Raw genomic sequence first — 17,389 nt, forward strand, 5'->3', positions numbered from 1 at the left:
GCATCTGACCTTCCCTGGACCTGGCGCAAAGGATTTTGGTAAATGTAGTTCAAATGATCATTACCCTTTCGGAGATGCATCTGACAAAGACTTCATCTCCCATAGTGCAACGCGCCGAGGGAAAGCAGGCGCTGGGGCCGGGGCAGCTGGGAAGTGTAGTTCTCTAAGCGCACACGTACATAAGAGCGGGAGGGAGGGAGGCAGCGGCGGACTACGAGTCCCAGAGAGCAGCGGCACCGCGGACCTCCCGGACTGTTTGAAGTGCGGTATCGGTTCGGGCTCAGTGCAGAGGGATTCGGAGCGGACCGAGTCCCGGGGTGCAGGGCACGATGGCGGCCAAGGGGGAGGAGGTGGCGAGGATCGTCAAAAAGCTGGATAAAATGGTGGCCAAGAAAAGCACGGCGAGTCCAATAAACTGCAGGGGCCCAATTGGGTCGGGGCAGCACCGCAACCAACCGGCTCTTATTAATCCTCCGCTAGCCCCAGAGCCAATGAGCAACAGGTTCCTATTAGTGCTGCAGCCTGTAATGGCTTCTGATTGCTTCTCGGTGCTGCAGCCTGTACTGATATCTGTGCCGCCATGCAGCCTCCGCCAATCACTGATTAGCTGCTTAGTGTGTGGGTCTAATGGGGTCACTGGTTACTGGGGAGCTACAGGACCCCAATGCTGGGAGACCCACTGTCTGCATAGCCCTGACCCCCCCTTAATAACCTGGGCACCCCCACATTGGTGTCAGTCTTCCACCCCCCCAAAGAGCCTCAATAAAAACCAGAGATTTGGGGCTGATGAATAAAACCAATCTGTATATGATTGGCACCCCGGGCGTTGGCAGTGCCCACCATTAGGACCCCAGATATTGAGCTAATCTAGGGGATCCCCTGTAAAGCCAAGGGGTGTCGGCTTTGGGGGACCTTTCCCTAGAATTATCCTTCGCTTACTCAGAAATATCCCCCAATAGTAAATTCTTCCCTCTGTGCTGCCTTTATTGGCCAACTGCATAGACGTATCAGAGAGCAGCTTCTTGCCCCCGCCTTCCCCCAGCTCCCATACTGTATATATATATACACATTGCAGGGGGGCCCCGGCTCCCATACTGTATATATATACACATTGCAGGGGGGCCCGGCTCCCATACTGTATATATATACACATTGCAGGGGGGCCCCGGCTCCCATACTGTATATATATGCACATTGCAGGGGGGCCCGGCTCCCATACTGTATATATATGCACATTGCAGGGGGGCCCCGGCTCCCATACTGTATATATATATGCACATTGCAGGGGGGCCCCGGCTCCCATACTGTATATATATATATATATATATATGCACATTGCAGGGGGGCCCCGGCTCCCATACTGTATATATATATGCACATTGCAGGGGGGCCCCGGCTCCCATACTGTATATATATATATATGCACATTGCAAGGGGGCCCCGGCTCCCATACTGTATATATATATGCACATTGCAGGGGGGCCCCGGCTCCCATACTGTATATATATGCACATTGCAGGGGGGCCCCGGCTCCCATACTGTATATATATATATATATATATATATATATATATATATATATATATGCACATTGCAGGGGGGCCCCGGCTCCCATACTGTATATATATATATATATGCACATTGCAGGGGGGCCCCGGCTCCCATACTGTATATATATGCACATTGCAGGGGGGCCCCGGCTCCCATACTGTATATATATGCACATTGCAGGGGGGCCCGGCTCCCATACTGTATATATATGCACATTGCAGGGGGCCCCGGCTCCCATACTGTATATATATGCACATTGCAGGGGGGCCCGGCTCCCATACCGTATATATATGCACATTGCAGGGGGCCCCGGCTCCCATACTGTATATATATGCACATTGCAGGGGGGCCCGGCTCCCATACTGTATATATATATATATATATGCACATTGCAGGGGGGCCCCGGCTCCCATACTGTATATATATGCACATTGCAGGGGGGCCCCGGCTCCCATACTGTATAAATATATATGCACATTGCAGGGGGGCCCCGGCTCCCATACCGTATATATATATGCACATTGCAGGGGGGCCCCGGCTCCCATACTGTATATATATATATATATGCACATTGCAGGGGGGCCCCGGCTCCCATACCGTATATATATATGCACATTGCAGGGGGGCCCGGCTCCCATACTGTATATATATATATATATGCACATTGCAGGGGGGCCCCGGCTCCCATACTGTATATATATGCACATTGCAGGGGGGCCCCGGCTCCCATACTGTATAAATATATATGCACATTGCAGGGGGGCCCGGCTCCCATACTGTATATATATATACACATTGCAGGGGGGCCCGGCTCCCATACTGTATATATATGCACATTGCAGGGGGGCCCCGGCTCCCATACTGTATATATATGCACATTGCAGGGGGGCCCGGCTCCCATACCGTATATATATGCACATTGCAGGGGGGCCCCGGCTCCCATACTGTATATATATGCACATTGCAGGGGGGCCCCGGCTCCCATACTGTATATATATGCACATTGCAGGGGGGCCCGGCTCCCATACCGTATATATATGCACATTGCAGGGGGCCCCGGCTCCCATACTGTATATATATGCACATTGCAGGGGGGCCCGGCTCCCATACTGTATATATATATATATATGCACATTGCAGGGGGGCCCCGGCTCCCATACTGTATATATATGCACATTGCAGGGGGGCCCCGGCTCCCATACTGTATAAATATATGCACATTGCAGGGGGGCCCCGGCTCCCATACTGTATATATATGCACATTGCAGGGGGGCCCCGGCTCCCATACTGTATATATATATGCACATTGCAGGGGGGCCCCGGCTCCCATACCGTATATATATATGCACATTGCAGGGGGGCCCCGGCTCCCATACTGTATATATATATATAAATGCACATTGCAGGGGGGCCCCGGCTCCCATACCGTATCGGAGGTTCTGGGCTGCCCCTCGGATAAGGGGGTGCAATTAGGGTGATGGCTCAGGGGACTCTTCACCCCAAACATACTCCTGGCACGGGTGGCACAGAGGGGGGTGCCTGGGGGTGATAATGGGGTAACAGTAGATCAGCTTGGGGCAGAACATCGTTACTTTGGGCACAGACCCCAGAGATCCAGTACTTGCCCCGTCGGGTTGTGGCACCGGGCATCTTACCCTCTTCCTCCCCCACAGGGCGGCGCTCTGGATCTGCTCCGGGAGCTGAAGAACATGGCGATAACCCTGGAGCTCCTGCAGGTAATAAGTAACCGTTAAACGATAACGACCCTGTGAGGGGTGTGGTTTCATTCAGGGCGACGCCTACTTCAGCCCGCGGGTAATGTTTCAGTTTATACGATTCTTCCTCTGGTTCTGAGACCCAGTCAGTCTGGGGAGGTTCAGTCTTGGATGCAGCGAGTGGGCACAGTGGGTGGGAGCGGTGAGTGGGTGCAGTGGGTGGGCACAGTAAGTGGGAGCAGTGGGTGGGCACCGTGGGTGGGAGCAGTGAGTGGGAGCAGTGGGTGGGAGCAGTGAGTGGGCACAGTAAGTGGGCACAGTGAGTTGGCACAGTAAGTGGGAGCAGTGAATGGGCGCAGTGGGTGGGAGCAGTAAGTGGGAGCAGTGAGTTGGCACAGTGGGTGGGAGCAGTGAGTGGGCACAGTGAGTTGGCACAGTAAGTGGGAGCAGTGAATGGGCGCAGTGGGTGGGTGCAGTGAGTTGGCACAGTGGGTGGGTGCAGTGAGTTGGCACAGTGGGTGGGTGCAGTGAGTTGGCACAGTGGGTGGGAGCAGTGAGTGGGCGCAGTGATTGGGCACATGTAGGTTGTTGGCACCGTTGGTTTATCTGGTAGCTCTTGGTTTGTGTCGCGGGCAGTGCCAGCATCAGCCAATAGTGTGAGAGATAAACACCTTAACCCTTTCTGTAGCTGCCCATTAACCCTTTCTTGCCCGTCTCTCAGTCGACCCGCGTGGGGATGTCGGTGAATGCGCTGAGGAAGCAGAGTAACGACAACGAGATCATCACAATATCGAAATCTCTTATCAAATCGTGGAAAAAGTTGCTGGGTAAGTGCTCCCACTGACTTACCTTCTGGGGGGGCTCCATAGGTGGGGTTACTATAAGTAAATGCCCCACCGCATTGATTCCCTTTCTTATTGCCCCTTGGCAGACGGCTCAGAACAGCCGGGAAAAGAGAAGCCCCAGACGATACCCACCTGTTCCAAGGAGCTGGGGTAAGTGCGCCTCACTGGGGGGGTATTCTGGGGCAAAGGGAGGTGTCAGTCTAACTGTTGGGGGGCAGCAGGCTTGGGCTGGGGGGGCTTTTTGTGCCTCTGGGTACTGGGAATGCCAGGGGGGCTGTAAGGTGCCACAGACAGTCACTATTTATTGGGCTGGGGGGGGGGTGTTTGTGCCTCTGGGTACTGGGAATGCTGGGGGGGCTGTAAGGTGCCACAGACAGTCACTATTTATTGGGCTGGGGGGGCTGTTTGTGCCTCTGGGTACTGGGAATGCCAGGGGGGCTGTAAGGTGCCACAGACAGTCACTATTTATTGGGCTGGGGGGGCTGTTTGTGCCTCTGGGTACTGGGAATGCCAGGGGGGCTGTAAGGTGCCACAGACAGTCACTATTTATTGGGCTGGGGGGGCTGCTTGTGCCTCTGGGTACTGGGAATGCCGGGGGGGCTGTAAGGTGCCACAGACAGTCACTATTTATTGGGCTGGGGGGAGGGGCTGTTTGTGCCTCTGGGTACTGGGAATGCCAGGGGGGGGCTGTAAGGTGCCACAGACAGTCACTATTTATTGGGCTGGGGGGGCTGTTTGTGCCTCTGGGTACTGGGAATGCCAGGGGGGCTGTAAGGTGCCACAGACAGTCACTATTTATTGGGCTGGGGGGGCTGTTTGTGCCTCTGGGTACTGGGAATGCCAGGGGGGCTGTAAGGTGCCACAGACAGTCACTATTTATTGGGCTGGGGGGGCTGTTTGTGCCTCTGGGTACTGGGAATGCCGGGGGGGGCTGTAAGGTGCCACAGACAGTCACTATTTATTGGGCTGGGGGGAGGGGCTGTTTGTGCCTCTGGGTACTGGGAATGCCAGGGGGGGGCTGTAAGGTGCCACAGACAGTCACTATTTATTGGGCTGGGGGGGCTGTTTGTGCCTCTGGGTACTGGGAATGCCAGGGGGGCTGTAAGGTGCCACAGACAGTCACTATTTATTGGGCTGGGGGGGCTGTTTGTGCCTCTGGGTACTGGGAATGCCAGGGGGGCTGTAAGGTGCCACAGACAGTCACTATTTATTGGGCTGGGGGGGCTGTTTGTGCCTCTGGGTACTGGGAATGCCGGGGGGGGCTGTAAGGTGCCACAGACAGTCACTATTTATTGGGCTGGGGGGGCTGTTTGTGCCTCTGGGTACTGGGAATGCCGGGGGGGCTGTAAGGTGCCACAGACAGTCACTATTTATTGGGCTGGGGGGGCTGTTTGTGCCTCTGGGTACTGGGAATGCCGGGGGGGGCTGTAAGGTGCCACAGACAGTCACTATTTATTGGGCTGGGGGGAGGGGCTGTTTGTGCCTCTGGGTACTGGGAATGCCAGGGGGGGCTGTAAGGTGCCACAGACAGTCACTATTTATTGGGCTGGGGGGGCTGTTTGTGCCTCTGGGTACTGGGAATGCCAGGGGGGCTGTAAGGTGCCACAGACAGTCACTATTTATTGGGCTGGGGGGGCTGTTTGTGCCTCTGGGTACTGGGAATGCCAGGGGGGCTGTAAGGGTGCCACAGACAGTCACTATTATTGGGCTGGGGGGGCTGTTTGTGCCTCTGGGTACTGGGAATGCCGGGGGGGGCTGTAAGGTGCCACAGACAGTCACTATTTATTGGGCTGGGGGGGCTGTTTGTGCCTCTGGGTACTGGGAATGCCGGGGGGGGCTGTAAGGTGCCACAGACAGTCACTATTTATTGGGGCTGGGGGGGCTGTTTGTGCCTCTGGGTACTGGGAATGCCGGGGGGGCTGTTAAGGTGCCACAGACAGTCACTATTTATTGGGCTGGGGGGGGCTGTTTGTGCCTCTGGGTACTGGGAATGCCGGGGGGGCTGTAAGGTGCCACAGACAGTCACTATTTATTGGGCTGGGGGGGGGGCTGTTTGTGCCTCTGGGTACTGGGAATGCCGGGGGTGCTGTAAGGTGCCACAGACAGTCACTATTTATTGGGCTGGGGGGGGGGGTGTTTGTGCCTCTGGGTACTGGGAATGCCAGGGGGGTGCTGTAAGGTGCCACAGACAGTCACTATTTATTGGGCTGGGGGGGGGGGGCTGTTTGTGCCTCTGGGTACTGGGAATGCCAGGGGGCTGTAAGGTGCCACAGACAGTCACTATTTATTGGGCTGGGGGGGGGCTGTTTGTGCCTCTGGGTACTGGGAATGCCAGGGGGGCTGTAAGGTGCCACAGACAGTCACTATTTATTGGGCTGGGGGGGGCTGTTTGTGCCCCTGGGTACTGGGAATGCCAGGGGGGCTGTAAGGTGCCACAGACAGTCACTATTTATTGGGCTGGGGGGCTGTTTGTCCTCTGGGTACTGGGAATGCCGGGGGGGCTGTAAGGTGCCACAGACAGTCACTATTTATTGGGCTGGGGGGGCTGTTTGTGCCTCTGGGTACTGGGAATGCCAGGGGGGCTGTAAGGTGCCACAGACAGTCACTATTTATTGGGCTGGGGGGGGGCTGTTTGTGCCTCTGGGTACTGGGAATGCCGGGGGGGCTGTAAGGTGCCACAGACAGTCACTATTTATTGGGCTGGGGGGGCTGTTTGTGCCTCTGGGTACTGGGAATGCCAGGGGGGCTGTAAGGTGCCACAGACAGTCACTATTTATTGGGCTGGGGGGGGGGCTGTTTGTGCCTCTGGGTACTGGGAATGCCAGGGGGGCTGTAAGGTGCCACAGACAGTCACTATTTATTGGGCTGGGGGGGCTGTTTGTGCCTCTGGGGTACTGGGAATGCCGGGGGGGGCTGTAAGGTGCCACAGACAGTCACTATTTATTGGGCTGGGGGGGGGGATGTTTGTGCCTCTGGGTACTGGGAATGCCAGGGGGGCTGTAAGGTGCCACAGACAGTCACTATTTATTGGGCTGGGGGGGCTGTTTGTGCCTCTGGGTACTGGGAATGCCAGGGGGGCTGTAAGGTGCCACAGACAGTCACTATTTATTGGGCTGGGGGGGCTGTTTGTGCCTCTGGGTACTGGGAATGCCAGGGGGGCTGTAAGGTGCCACAGACAGTCACTATTTATTGGGCTGGGGGGCTGTTTGTGCCTCTGGGTACTGGGAATGCCAGGGGGGCTGTAAGGTGCCACAGACAGTCACTATTTATTGGGCTGGGGGGGCTGTTTGTGCCTCTGGGTACTGGGAATGCCAGGGGGGCTGTAAGGTGCCACAGACAGTCACTATTTATTGGGCTGGGGGGGCTGTTTGTGCCTCTGGGTACTGGGAATGCCAGGGGGGCTGTAAGGTGCAACAGACACTCACTATTTATTGGGCTTGGGGGGGGGCTGTTTGTGCCTCTGGGTACTGGGAATGCCAGGGGGGCTGTAAGGTGCCACAGACAGTCACTATTTATTGGGCTGGGGGGGCTGTTTGTGCCTCTGGGTACTGGGAATGCCGGGGGGGCTGTAAGGTGCCACAGACAGTCACTATTTATTGGGCTGGGGGGGCTGTTTGTGCCTCTGGGTACTGGGAATGCCAGGGGGGCTGTAAGGTGCCACAGATAGTCACTATTTATTGGGCTGGGGGGGCTGTTTGTGCCTCTGGGTACTGGGAATGCCAGGGGGGCTGTAAGGTGCCACAGACAGTCACTATTTATTGGGCTGGGGGGCTGTTTGTGCCTCTGGGTACTGGGAATGCCGGGGGGGCTGTAAGGTGCCACAGACAGTCACTATTTATTGGGCTGGGGGGGGGGGGGGCTGTTTGGGCCTCTGGGTACTGGGAATGCCAGGGGGGCTGTAAGGTGCCACAGACAGTCACTATTTATTGGGCTGGGGGGGGGGGGGCTGTTTGGGCCTCTGGGTACTGGGAATGCCAGGGGGGCTGTAAGGTGCCACAGACAGTCACTATTTATTGGGCTGGGGGGGGGGATGTTTGTGCCTCTTTGTACTGGGAATGCCTGGGTGCTCCAATGGTTCTTCTTCAAATCTTTTTGTTTCAGTTCTTCTAAGAAAATCGAGGTGCCCAAGACCCCCATCACCCCAAAAATGACCCGCTTTCCCCCCCTGCCAGTCACGTCGGACTCTGTGCGCACCAAGTGCCGGGAGATGCTGAGGGCAGCGCTACAGACAGACGGTGGGTTCTCTCGCCATGTTGGGGTTTGATGGGGGGCTATTGCCCCGAGACCCCCAGATATCCCGCCTTCGTATGGTTAATGTTAACCCTTTGGTTCTGTTGGCAGGAGATCACGTGGCTATTGGGGCAGATTGCGAGTTCCTGGCAGCTCAGATAGAGGAGGATATCCTTCTGATAAGGGCAGGGGGTTGGGGGTGCATATTGTCAGCTCTTGTGTCCAGCCGGGGACACCCCCAAACTCACCCGGATGTGTTACAACCTTGACCCCTCCCACTGGTGTTTGGGGAGATGCAGAACACGGATATGAAATACAAGAACAGGATCCGGAGTCGCATTTCCAACCTTAAGGATTCCAAGAACCCGGATCTGCGGAAAAACGTTCTCTGCGGGGTCATTGGCCCCGAGCAAATCGCTGTCATGTCCTGTGAGGTGAGAGGGGGGTGTGGGCCCCGGGGAAAGGGGGTCCCCTGGGACTAAGGGCCACTAAGTGGGATGGTGCCCTCAGCCCCATCATTGTACAGCAACCACGTGCCTAGTGGGAGGGAAGGGATTGGCGCCTAGTGGGAGGGGAGGGAAGGCGTTGGCGCTTAGTGGGAGGGGAGGGAAGGCGTTGGCGCCTAGTGGGAGGGGAGGGAAGGCGTTGGCCCCTAGTGGGAGGGGAGGGATTGGCGCCTAGTGGGAGGGGAGGGAAGGCGTTGGCGCCTAGTGGGAGGGGAGGGAATGCGTTGGCGCTTAGTGGGAGGGGAGGGAAGGCGTTGGCCCCTAGTGGGAGGGGAGGGATTGGCCGCCTAGTGGGAGGGGAGGGAAGGCGTTGGCGCCTAGTGGGAGGGGAGGGAAGGCGTGGCGCTTAGTGGGAGGGGAGGGAAGGCGTTGGCCCCTAGTGGGAGGGGAGGGATTGGCGCCTAGTGGGAGGGGAGGGAAGGTGTTGGTGCCCAGTGGGAGGGGAGGGAAGGCGTTGGCGCCCAGTGGGAGGGGAGGAAAGGCGTTTGGCCCCTAGTGGGAGGGGAGGGAAGGCGTTGGCCCCTAGTGGGAGGGGAGGGAAGGCGTCGGGCACCTAGTGGGAGGGGAGGGAAGGCGTTGGCGCCCAGTGGGAGGGGAGGGAAGGCGTTGGCCCCTAGTGGGAGGGGAGGGAAGGCGTTGGCCCCTAGTGGGAGGGGAGGGAAGGCGTCGGCGCCTAGTGGGAGGGGAGGGAAGGCGTTGGCGCCCAGTGGGAGGGGAGGGAAGGCGTTGGCCCCTAGTGGGAGGGGAGGGAAGGCGTTGGCGCCTAGTGGGAGGGGAGGGAAGGCGTCGACGCCCAGTGGGAGTGGAGGGAAGGCGTTGGCGCCCAGTGGGAGTGGAGGGAAGGGAAGGCGTTGGCGCCTAGTGGGAGGGGAGGGAAGGAGTTGGCGCTTAGTGGGAGGGGAGGGAAGGCGTTGACGCTTAGTGGGAGGGGAGGGAAGGCGTTGGCGCTTAGTGGGAGGGGAGGGAAGACGTTGGCGCCTAGTGGGAGGGGAGGGAAGGCGTTGGCGCTTAGTGGGAGGGGAGGGAAGACGTTGGCGCCTAGTGGGAGGGGAGGGAAGGCGTTGGCGCCTAGTGGGAGGGGAGGGAAGGCAATAGTTCTTTTATGGGAGGGGTATATAGAGACATTGGCCACTGTGGGAGTGGGAAGGGGGTGTGACCCTGAAGATAACGTTATATGATAGGCTTGATAAAGGGCTGGTTTAACCCAAACGTTGCCGTGGGCACTTGAGTAAAGTCACTTTTCTCTCCAACATTCCCGGGGTGCTGCTGTTTTTTCATTTTATCCTGGATATTGTTTTACCCTGGCTGAGGGTTCAGCTTGCCCCTGGGGCTACAACTAGCCGGTTTGTCCATTGTGTAGCACACCTTAATCAATTTGTTATATGATAGGCTGATCATTACTTAGAGCCACACCCTCTTGTAGGAAATGGCCAGTAATGAGCTGAAGGAGATGAGGAAAGCGATGACCAAAGCCGCCATTCAGGAGCATCAGATGGCAAAGACCGGAGGGACCCAAACCGACCTGTTCACCTGCGGGAAATGCAAGAAAAAGAATTGCACTTACACCCAGGTACTCGGCACTCATCTACCCTGCTGCCCCGCATGTAATGTAGCCAGTGCTTTCCTTTGGTCAGGCCAGTGCATGTTACAGAGAATGTGATTGGCAGCTCAGGAGCGCAGCGCACCCTACAGGCAGGAATATGTACTGGGCGTGACCCTTCCTGTTCCTTGTCCCGCCCCCAGGTACAGATCCGCAGCGCAGATGAACCAATGACCACGTTTGTCGCGTGTAACGAGTGTGGGAACCGCTGGAAGGTGAGATTTACCTGGGGAAGGTGTCGCTCAGCTGTAAAAAACACTTCTTACCCTTACGCAGAAGGGCATGCTGGGAAAGTTTCATTTGCTCTCTTGGGTTTATATGGGCTCATATGATTGGGGTAAAGGATATTCTGAGACAGTTTGCAATTGGTCGTCATTTCTTATTGCTTGCTATTTAGCTCTCCAGTTTGGAGTTTCAGCAGTTATTTGGTTGCTAGGGTCCAAGTTACCTTAGCAACCAGGGAGTGGTTTGGATGAGAGGCTGGAATATGAATAGGGGAGGGGCTGGAATATGAATAGGGGAGGGGCTGGAATATGAATAGGGGAGGGGCTGGAATATGAAAAGGGGAGGGGCTGGAATATGAATGGGGAGGGGCTGGAATATGAATAGGGGAGGGGCTGGAATATGAATAGGGGAGGGGCTGGAATATGAATAGGGGAGGGGCTGGAATATGAATGGGGAGGGGCTGGAATATGAATGGGGAGGGGCTGGAATATGAATAGGGGAGGGCTGGAATATGAATAGGGGAGGGGCTGGAATATGAATAGGGGAGGGGCTGGAATATGAATGGGGAGGGGCTGGATAGAAAAGAAAGTTACAAAAAGTAACAATAAAACTGGAGCCTCACAGAGCAATAGGGTTTTTTGCTGCCGGCTGAGTTAAAAGAAGAAGGCAAATAATTCAAAAACTATAACAAATAAATAATGAAGACCAATTGAAAAGTTGCTTAGAATAGGCCGTTCTATAATATATTAAAATTCAGAACCGCCCCTTTAGGTTGCACCATGTGACCAGACTTGCAGTCTCACTTCTGCCTGACATAACGGTGTCCGGCTGCATTTATTGCTCCTGTTCCTGCTGTATTAGATGGGGTGCAGGTCCTTATTGTTACTCTACACCCCAACAACATTGCCCTTAACTGCTTAACCCCCCTAATCTCATGGCCTGACCCCTCAATCTCATGGCCTGACCCCCCCCAATCTCATGGCCTGATCCCCCCCCAATCTCATGGCCTGATCCCCCCCCAATCTCATGGCCTGATCCCCCCCCCAATCTCATGGCCTGATCCCCCCCCCAATCTCATGGCCTGATCCCCCCCAATCTCATGGCCTGATCCCCCCCCAATCTCATGGCCTGATCCCCCCCCAATCTCATGGCCTGATCCCCCCCAATCTCATGGCCTGATCCCCCCCCAATCTCATGGCCTGATCCCCCCCAATCTCATGGCCTGATCCCCCCAATCTCATGGCCTGATCCCCCCCAATCTCATGGCCTGATCCCCCCAATCTCATGGCCTGATCCCCCCAATCTCATGGCCTGACCCCCTAATCTCATGGCTTGATCCCCCCTAATTTCATGGCCTCCCCCCCCAATCTCATGGCCTGACCCCCCCCAATATCATGACCTGACCCCCCCAATATCATGGCCTGTCAGAAAAGCTAAGACAAGAGACCCAGGAACACAAGAGCTTGCCCTGTATATACAATAACTGAGTGGTTTTCAGAAGGGCCCCCTAGTGATCAAAAGGGGTAATGCACGTACAGATGATAAACTCCCTTATTACTCAGTTAAACATTATTTGTTTGTTTCAGTCCATTAAAATCATTACCAACCCCCATATAAATAGCCTAACGCATTTCATGCTTACCCAGCAATTAATCATAGGCTCCTGGGGGGGGGGGGATACAGATACACAGAATATAAATATATATAGATCAGACCCCGCCTACCCTGAATTAACCCCCCCAAGTCGTGCATCATGCAACTGCCATTTGGGTTGGGTTTTCTAGGGTAAAATTATCCCCATAATGGAACTGCCCCTCCCCGTGGCTGCCGTGTGACTAGACATAGCAACGTCCAGCCCCTGTGGCCTTCCCAGCCCAAGGAGGGGCAAATAGACAGCTGCCCCATAACTGCCCCAGTTTAATAAAGAAACATCCCGACTGGACTAGTTTAGGGGTACACACACATGTGAGTCTGAGACTTTGTACAATAGTCAGAGGGTAAATCATGGGGGGGGGGGGTATTATCGTATAGGAATGTATATAATTGGCTGTATATGATGGGGGTGGGGCTTAGGGCGGCGCTTTATGTGTCTGATCTGACAGTTGCTAAAATCTGCTCCTATCCGAGCCCGTGTCCTTCTCTCTCCCCCCTGCAGTTCTGTTAACCGCTTCCAGGCTGGCCAATGAGAATCCTCCTCCCTAAACGCACAGGGAGGTACATAACCCCGCCCCCCTACAGCCGCCATCTTGCAGCAAAGACTTTGCTTCAACGTTTGTTCGAAAATATGTAAAATATTTCTGTTAAATAAATATAAATCTGTTAAATAAACATTTCTTTTTGCCACGTGGGTTTGTGTCGGTGATGCTTTCGGCACGGGGGGGGGGGACCCCGACATTTACCGGCGAATAGTCCAGAATCCAACGGATCCGCTGCTGAAACGGAGACATTCTATCGTTTTCTGAGAAATCGCTGCTCTTTTTGAATTTGATGCCAGCGACGCGTTTCCAAAAAGTTGGGGCAACAAAGAGTGGAGAAGTCGTGGCATGGTAAAAAGGCGGGTAGGTACCCCACTCTGATACACTGCATGGGGCAAATACTGCGACGGTGGAAGGGACCCCACTCTGATACACTGCGTGGGGCAAATACTGCGACGGTGGAAGGGACCCATTAGGGCACGTGACTTGGGGAGCCTACACATCCGTGATGCTGTACAGGTTATGGGCTACGTATGGTGCCCAGTCTGACCCAGTCTGATTCAGGGAAGGCGGGGCTTATTTCAGCAAGACAATGCCAACCCCCATTCTGCACGTTTTACACCAACATCCCTAGAGATGGATGAACCTTCTGTGCACTCACGTGGGCATCACACATGGAGGTCTCGCACTGCAGACAGGATTTAGCAGCAGGTACAGGGGAATGGACACAGGAAGTGCAGTAGATCCCTGTCCCATCATGCTCTGGGCAGTAGAGGTCGTTCCTTAAACTAATCTCCGCATTCAGGGCAGGAATAGCCCCCAAACCTGTTATGGGAAAACATGGTGTGATATCCACCATCATCTTCCCCTGTCCCTCAGGTTCCACCATCATCTTCCCCTGTCCCTCAGGTCCCACCATCATCTTCCCCTGTCCCTCAGGTCCCACCCTCATCTCCCCTGTCCCTAAGGCCCCACCATCATCTTCCCCCCCTCAGGTTCCACCCTCATCTTCCCCTGTCCCTCAGGTCCCACCCTCATCTTCCCCTGTCCCTCAGGTCCCACCCTCATCTTCCCCTGTCCCTCAGGTTCCACCATCATCTTCCCCTGTCCCTCAGGTTCCACCATCATCTTCCCCTGTCCCTCAGGTCCCACCCTCATCTTCCCCTGTCCCTAAGGCTCCACCATCATCTTCCCCCCCTCAGGTTCCACCATCATCTTCTTCTGACTCTCAGGTTCCATAATCATCATCCCCTGTCCCTCAGGCTCCACCATCATCTTCCCCTGTCCCTCAGGTTCCACCATCATCTTCCCCTGTCCCTCAGGTCCCACCATCATCTTCCCCTGTCCCTCAGGTCCCACCCTCATCTTCCCCTGTCCCTAAGGCTCCACCATCATCTTCCCCCCCTCAGGTTCCACCCTCATCTTCCCCTGTCCCTCAGGTCCCACCCTCATCTTCCCCTGTCCCTCAGGTCCCACCCTCATCTTCCCCTGTCCCTCAGGTTCCACCATCATCTTCCCCTGTCCCTCAGGTTCCACCATCATCTTCCCCTGTCCCTCAGGTCCCACCCTCATCTTCCCCTGTCCCTAAGGCTCCACCATCATCTTCCCCCCCTCAGGTTCCACCATCATCTTCTTCTGACTCTCAGGTTCCATAATCATCATCCCCTGTCCCTAAGGCTCCACCATCATCTTCCCCTGTCCCTCAGGTTCCACCATCATCTTCCTCTATCCCTCAGGTTCCACCATCACCTTACCCTGTCCCTCAGACTCCACCATCATCTTCCCCTGTCCCTCAGGTTCCACCATCATCTTTCTCTATCCCTCAGGTTCCACCATCACCATACCCTGTCCCTCAGACTCCACCATCATCTTCCTTTGTCCCTCAGGTTTCAAATGTTCTTCTCCCTGTTTATCTGGTTCCACCATAATCTTCTTTTCTACCTCAGTGTTCAAATGATCTCCCCCTCTCCCTAAGGTTTCACCATCATCTCTCTCTGTACCTCAGGTTTCAGATGATCTTCCCATGTCCCTCAGGCTCCACCATCATCGTCTTCTGTCCCTCAGGTTTCAAATGTTCTTCTCCCTGTTCACCAGGTTCCACCATCATCTTTCCCTGTTCCTCAGGTTTCAAATGATCTTCCCCTGTCCCTCAGGTCCCACAATCATCTTTCCCTGTCCCTCAGGTTTCAGATGATCTACCCCTGTCCCTCAGGTTCCACCATCATCTTTCCCTGTCCCTCAGGTTTCAGATGATCTACCCCTGTCCCTCAGGTTTCAAATGGTCTTCTTCCTGTTCATCAGGTTCCACCATAATCTTCCCCTGTCCCTCAGGTTCCACCATCATCTTCCCCTGTCCCTCAGGTCCCACCATCATCTTCCCCTGTCCCTCAGGTCCCACCATCATCTTCCCCTGCCCTTCAGGTTCCACTCACAGTCACTATCTTTGCTTCCCATTCAGGCACACAGGCGCGCTACCTAGGAATTAGTCTTGACTTCTATTTGCCATTACACTTCGGGTCCAAACCCTGACCAAATCCAACCAGTTTCATCCGTGCAACATGGTCCTATAAACCCTCTTATTATTTCCCACTTTGAGTGATGCAACTTTCCACTTTCCCAGTTACCTGCCACTGGACTCATCCATCTCTCACTCACTCACTCCCTCACTCACTCCCTCACTCACTCCCTCACTCACTCCCTCCCTCAGCCGCTGCCTTCACTGACTCCCAATTTCCTCTCCAATAAAATGTAAAATACCCCCTATGTTCCTGTGGCCCTTAAATGAAGCCCCTCCCTACATTTACCTCTGATGTTTCTTTGTTTTACTTTCAAAGCAGGTTGCCCCCCCCCATGTTTGGGTGCAAATCTCTAATCTGGGTATGGGCCCCCGTCTAGGACTTGGTATGAGGAAGGCAGCTGGATTTACCAAATAATAAGGCAATTTGGGCAGGAATGATAATAAATCCTCAGGAATATCTGACCCTGTGGCCTTGGGGCAGTCACACCGTACAGACCAGTTGGGGGCTGGGACCCTATGGCCTTGGGGCAGTCACACCGTACAGACCAGTTGGGGGCTGGGACCCTGTGGCCTTGGGGCAGTCACACCATACAGACCAGTTGGGGGCTGGGACCCTGTGGCCTTGGGGCAGTCACGCCGTACAGACCAGTTGGGGGCTGGGACCCTGTGGCCTTGGGGCAGTCACGCCATACAGACCAGTTGGGGGCTGGGACCCTGTGGCCTTGGGGCAGTCACACTGTACAGACCAGTTGGGGGCTGGGACCCTGTGGCCTTGGGGCAGTCACGCCATACAGACCAGTTGGGGGCTGGGACCCTGTGGCCTTGGGGCAGTCACACCGTACAGACCAGTTGGGGGCTGGGACCCTGTGGCCTTGGGGCAGTCACACCATACAGACCAGTTGGGGACTGGGACCCTGTGGCCTTGGGGCAGTCACGCCGTACAGACCAGTTGGGGGCTGGGACCCTGTGGCCTTGGGGCAGTCACGCCGTACAGACCAGTTGGGGACTGGGACCCTGTGGCCTTGGGGCAGTCACGCCGTACAGACCAGTTGGGGGCTGGGACCCTGTGGCCTTGGGGCAGTCACGCCGTACAGACCAGTTGGGGACTGGGACCCTGTGGCCTTGGGGCAGTCACGCCGTACAGACCAGTTGGGGGCTGGGACCCTGTGGCCTTGGGGCAGTCACGCCGTACAGACCAGTTGGGGACTGGGACCCTGTGGCCTTGGGGCAGTCACGCCGTACAGACCAGTTGGGGGCTGGGACCCTGTGGCCTTGGGGCAGTCACGCCGTACAGACCAGTTGGGGACTGGGACCCTGTGGCCTTGGGGCAGTCACGCCGTACAGACCAGTTGGGGACTGGGACCCTGTGGCCTTGGGGCAGTCACGCCGTACAGACCAGTTGGGGGCTGGGAATTCTCTATGGGGAACATAAAGCGCAAACTCAGCATCTGACTCAGGAACATGTGAGTAACACGACTTGCACAATAACGTGTGAAACCTCCTGTATGTGGCGGGGTTGGCTAAACCGTGGGCTGTGGGGTCAGGCATTTCCCTAAAAGCCCCACGGGGGTAAATGTGTCTGATCTGACTTGGCCACATCTAGTGGGTAAGAGCTTTACATACAATGTGCTTTGTTACCCCCCTTATATATTTATATATAGTGACCCCCCCCCTCAACTGCCCCTTCCCCAGTGTAACCAATCCCAACTGGGCCAGCCTTTCCCCATAACTGAGCCCATTCCCTTTATCAGCTTAGTCGCTCTTCCCTGTACTTTCTCTATTTCATTACTGCCCCCCCCTTATATATTTATATATAGTGACCCCCCCCCTCAACTGCCCCTTCCCCAGTGTAACCAATCCCAACTGGGCCAGCCTTTCCCCATAACTGAGCCCATTCCCTTTATCAGCTTAGTCGCTCTTCCCTGTACTTTCTCTATTTCATTACTGCCCCCCCCCCTTATATATTTATATATAGTGACCCCCCCTTAACTGCCCCCCCCCCCC

At 55.5% G+C, this 17,389-nt stretch overlaps 1 protein-coding gene across 1 annotated transcript; it reads left to right on the top strand.

The window, feature by feature from the left end:
• Window positions 1–214: 214 nt before the first annotated feature.
• On the top strand, window positions 215–13,015 carry tcea3 (transcription elongation factor A (SII), 3). Its single transcript, NM_001016290.2, is given in 10 exon segments — window positions 215–401; window positions 3,225–3,287; window positions 3,988–4,093; window positions 4,198–4,261; window positions 8,213–8,346; window positions 8,453–8,509; window positions 8,621–8,775; window positions 10,271–10,417; window positions 10,591–10,662; window positions 12,828–13,015. Coding segments are annotated over 10 exon segments (879 nt in total). The 5' UTR covers window positions 215–329; the 3' UTR covers window positions 12,837–13,015.
• The last annotated feature ends 4,374 nt before the right edge of the window (window positions 13,016–17,389 follow it).

This window comes from Xenopus tropicalis, chromosome 10, assembly GCF_000004195.4.
Source record: "Xenopus tropicalis strain Nigerian chromosome 10, UCB_Xtro_10.0, whole genome shotgun sequence".
In the NCBI taxonomy this organism is placed as follows: Eukaryota; Metazoa; Chordata; class Amphibia; order Anura; family Pipidae; genus Xenopus; species Xenopus tropicalis.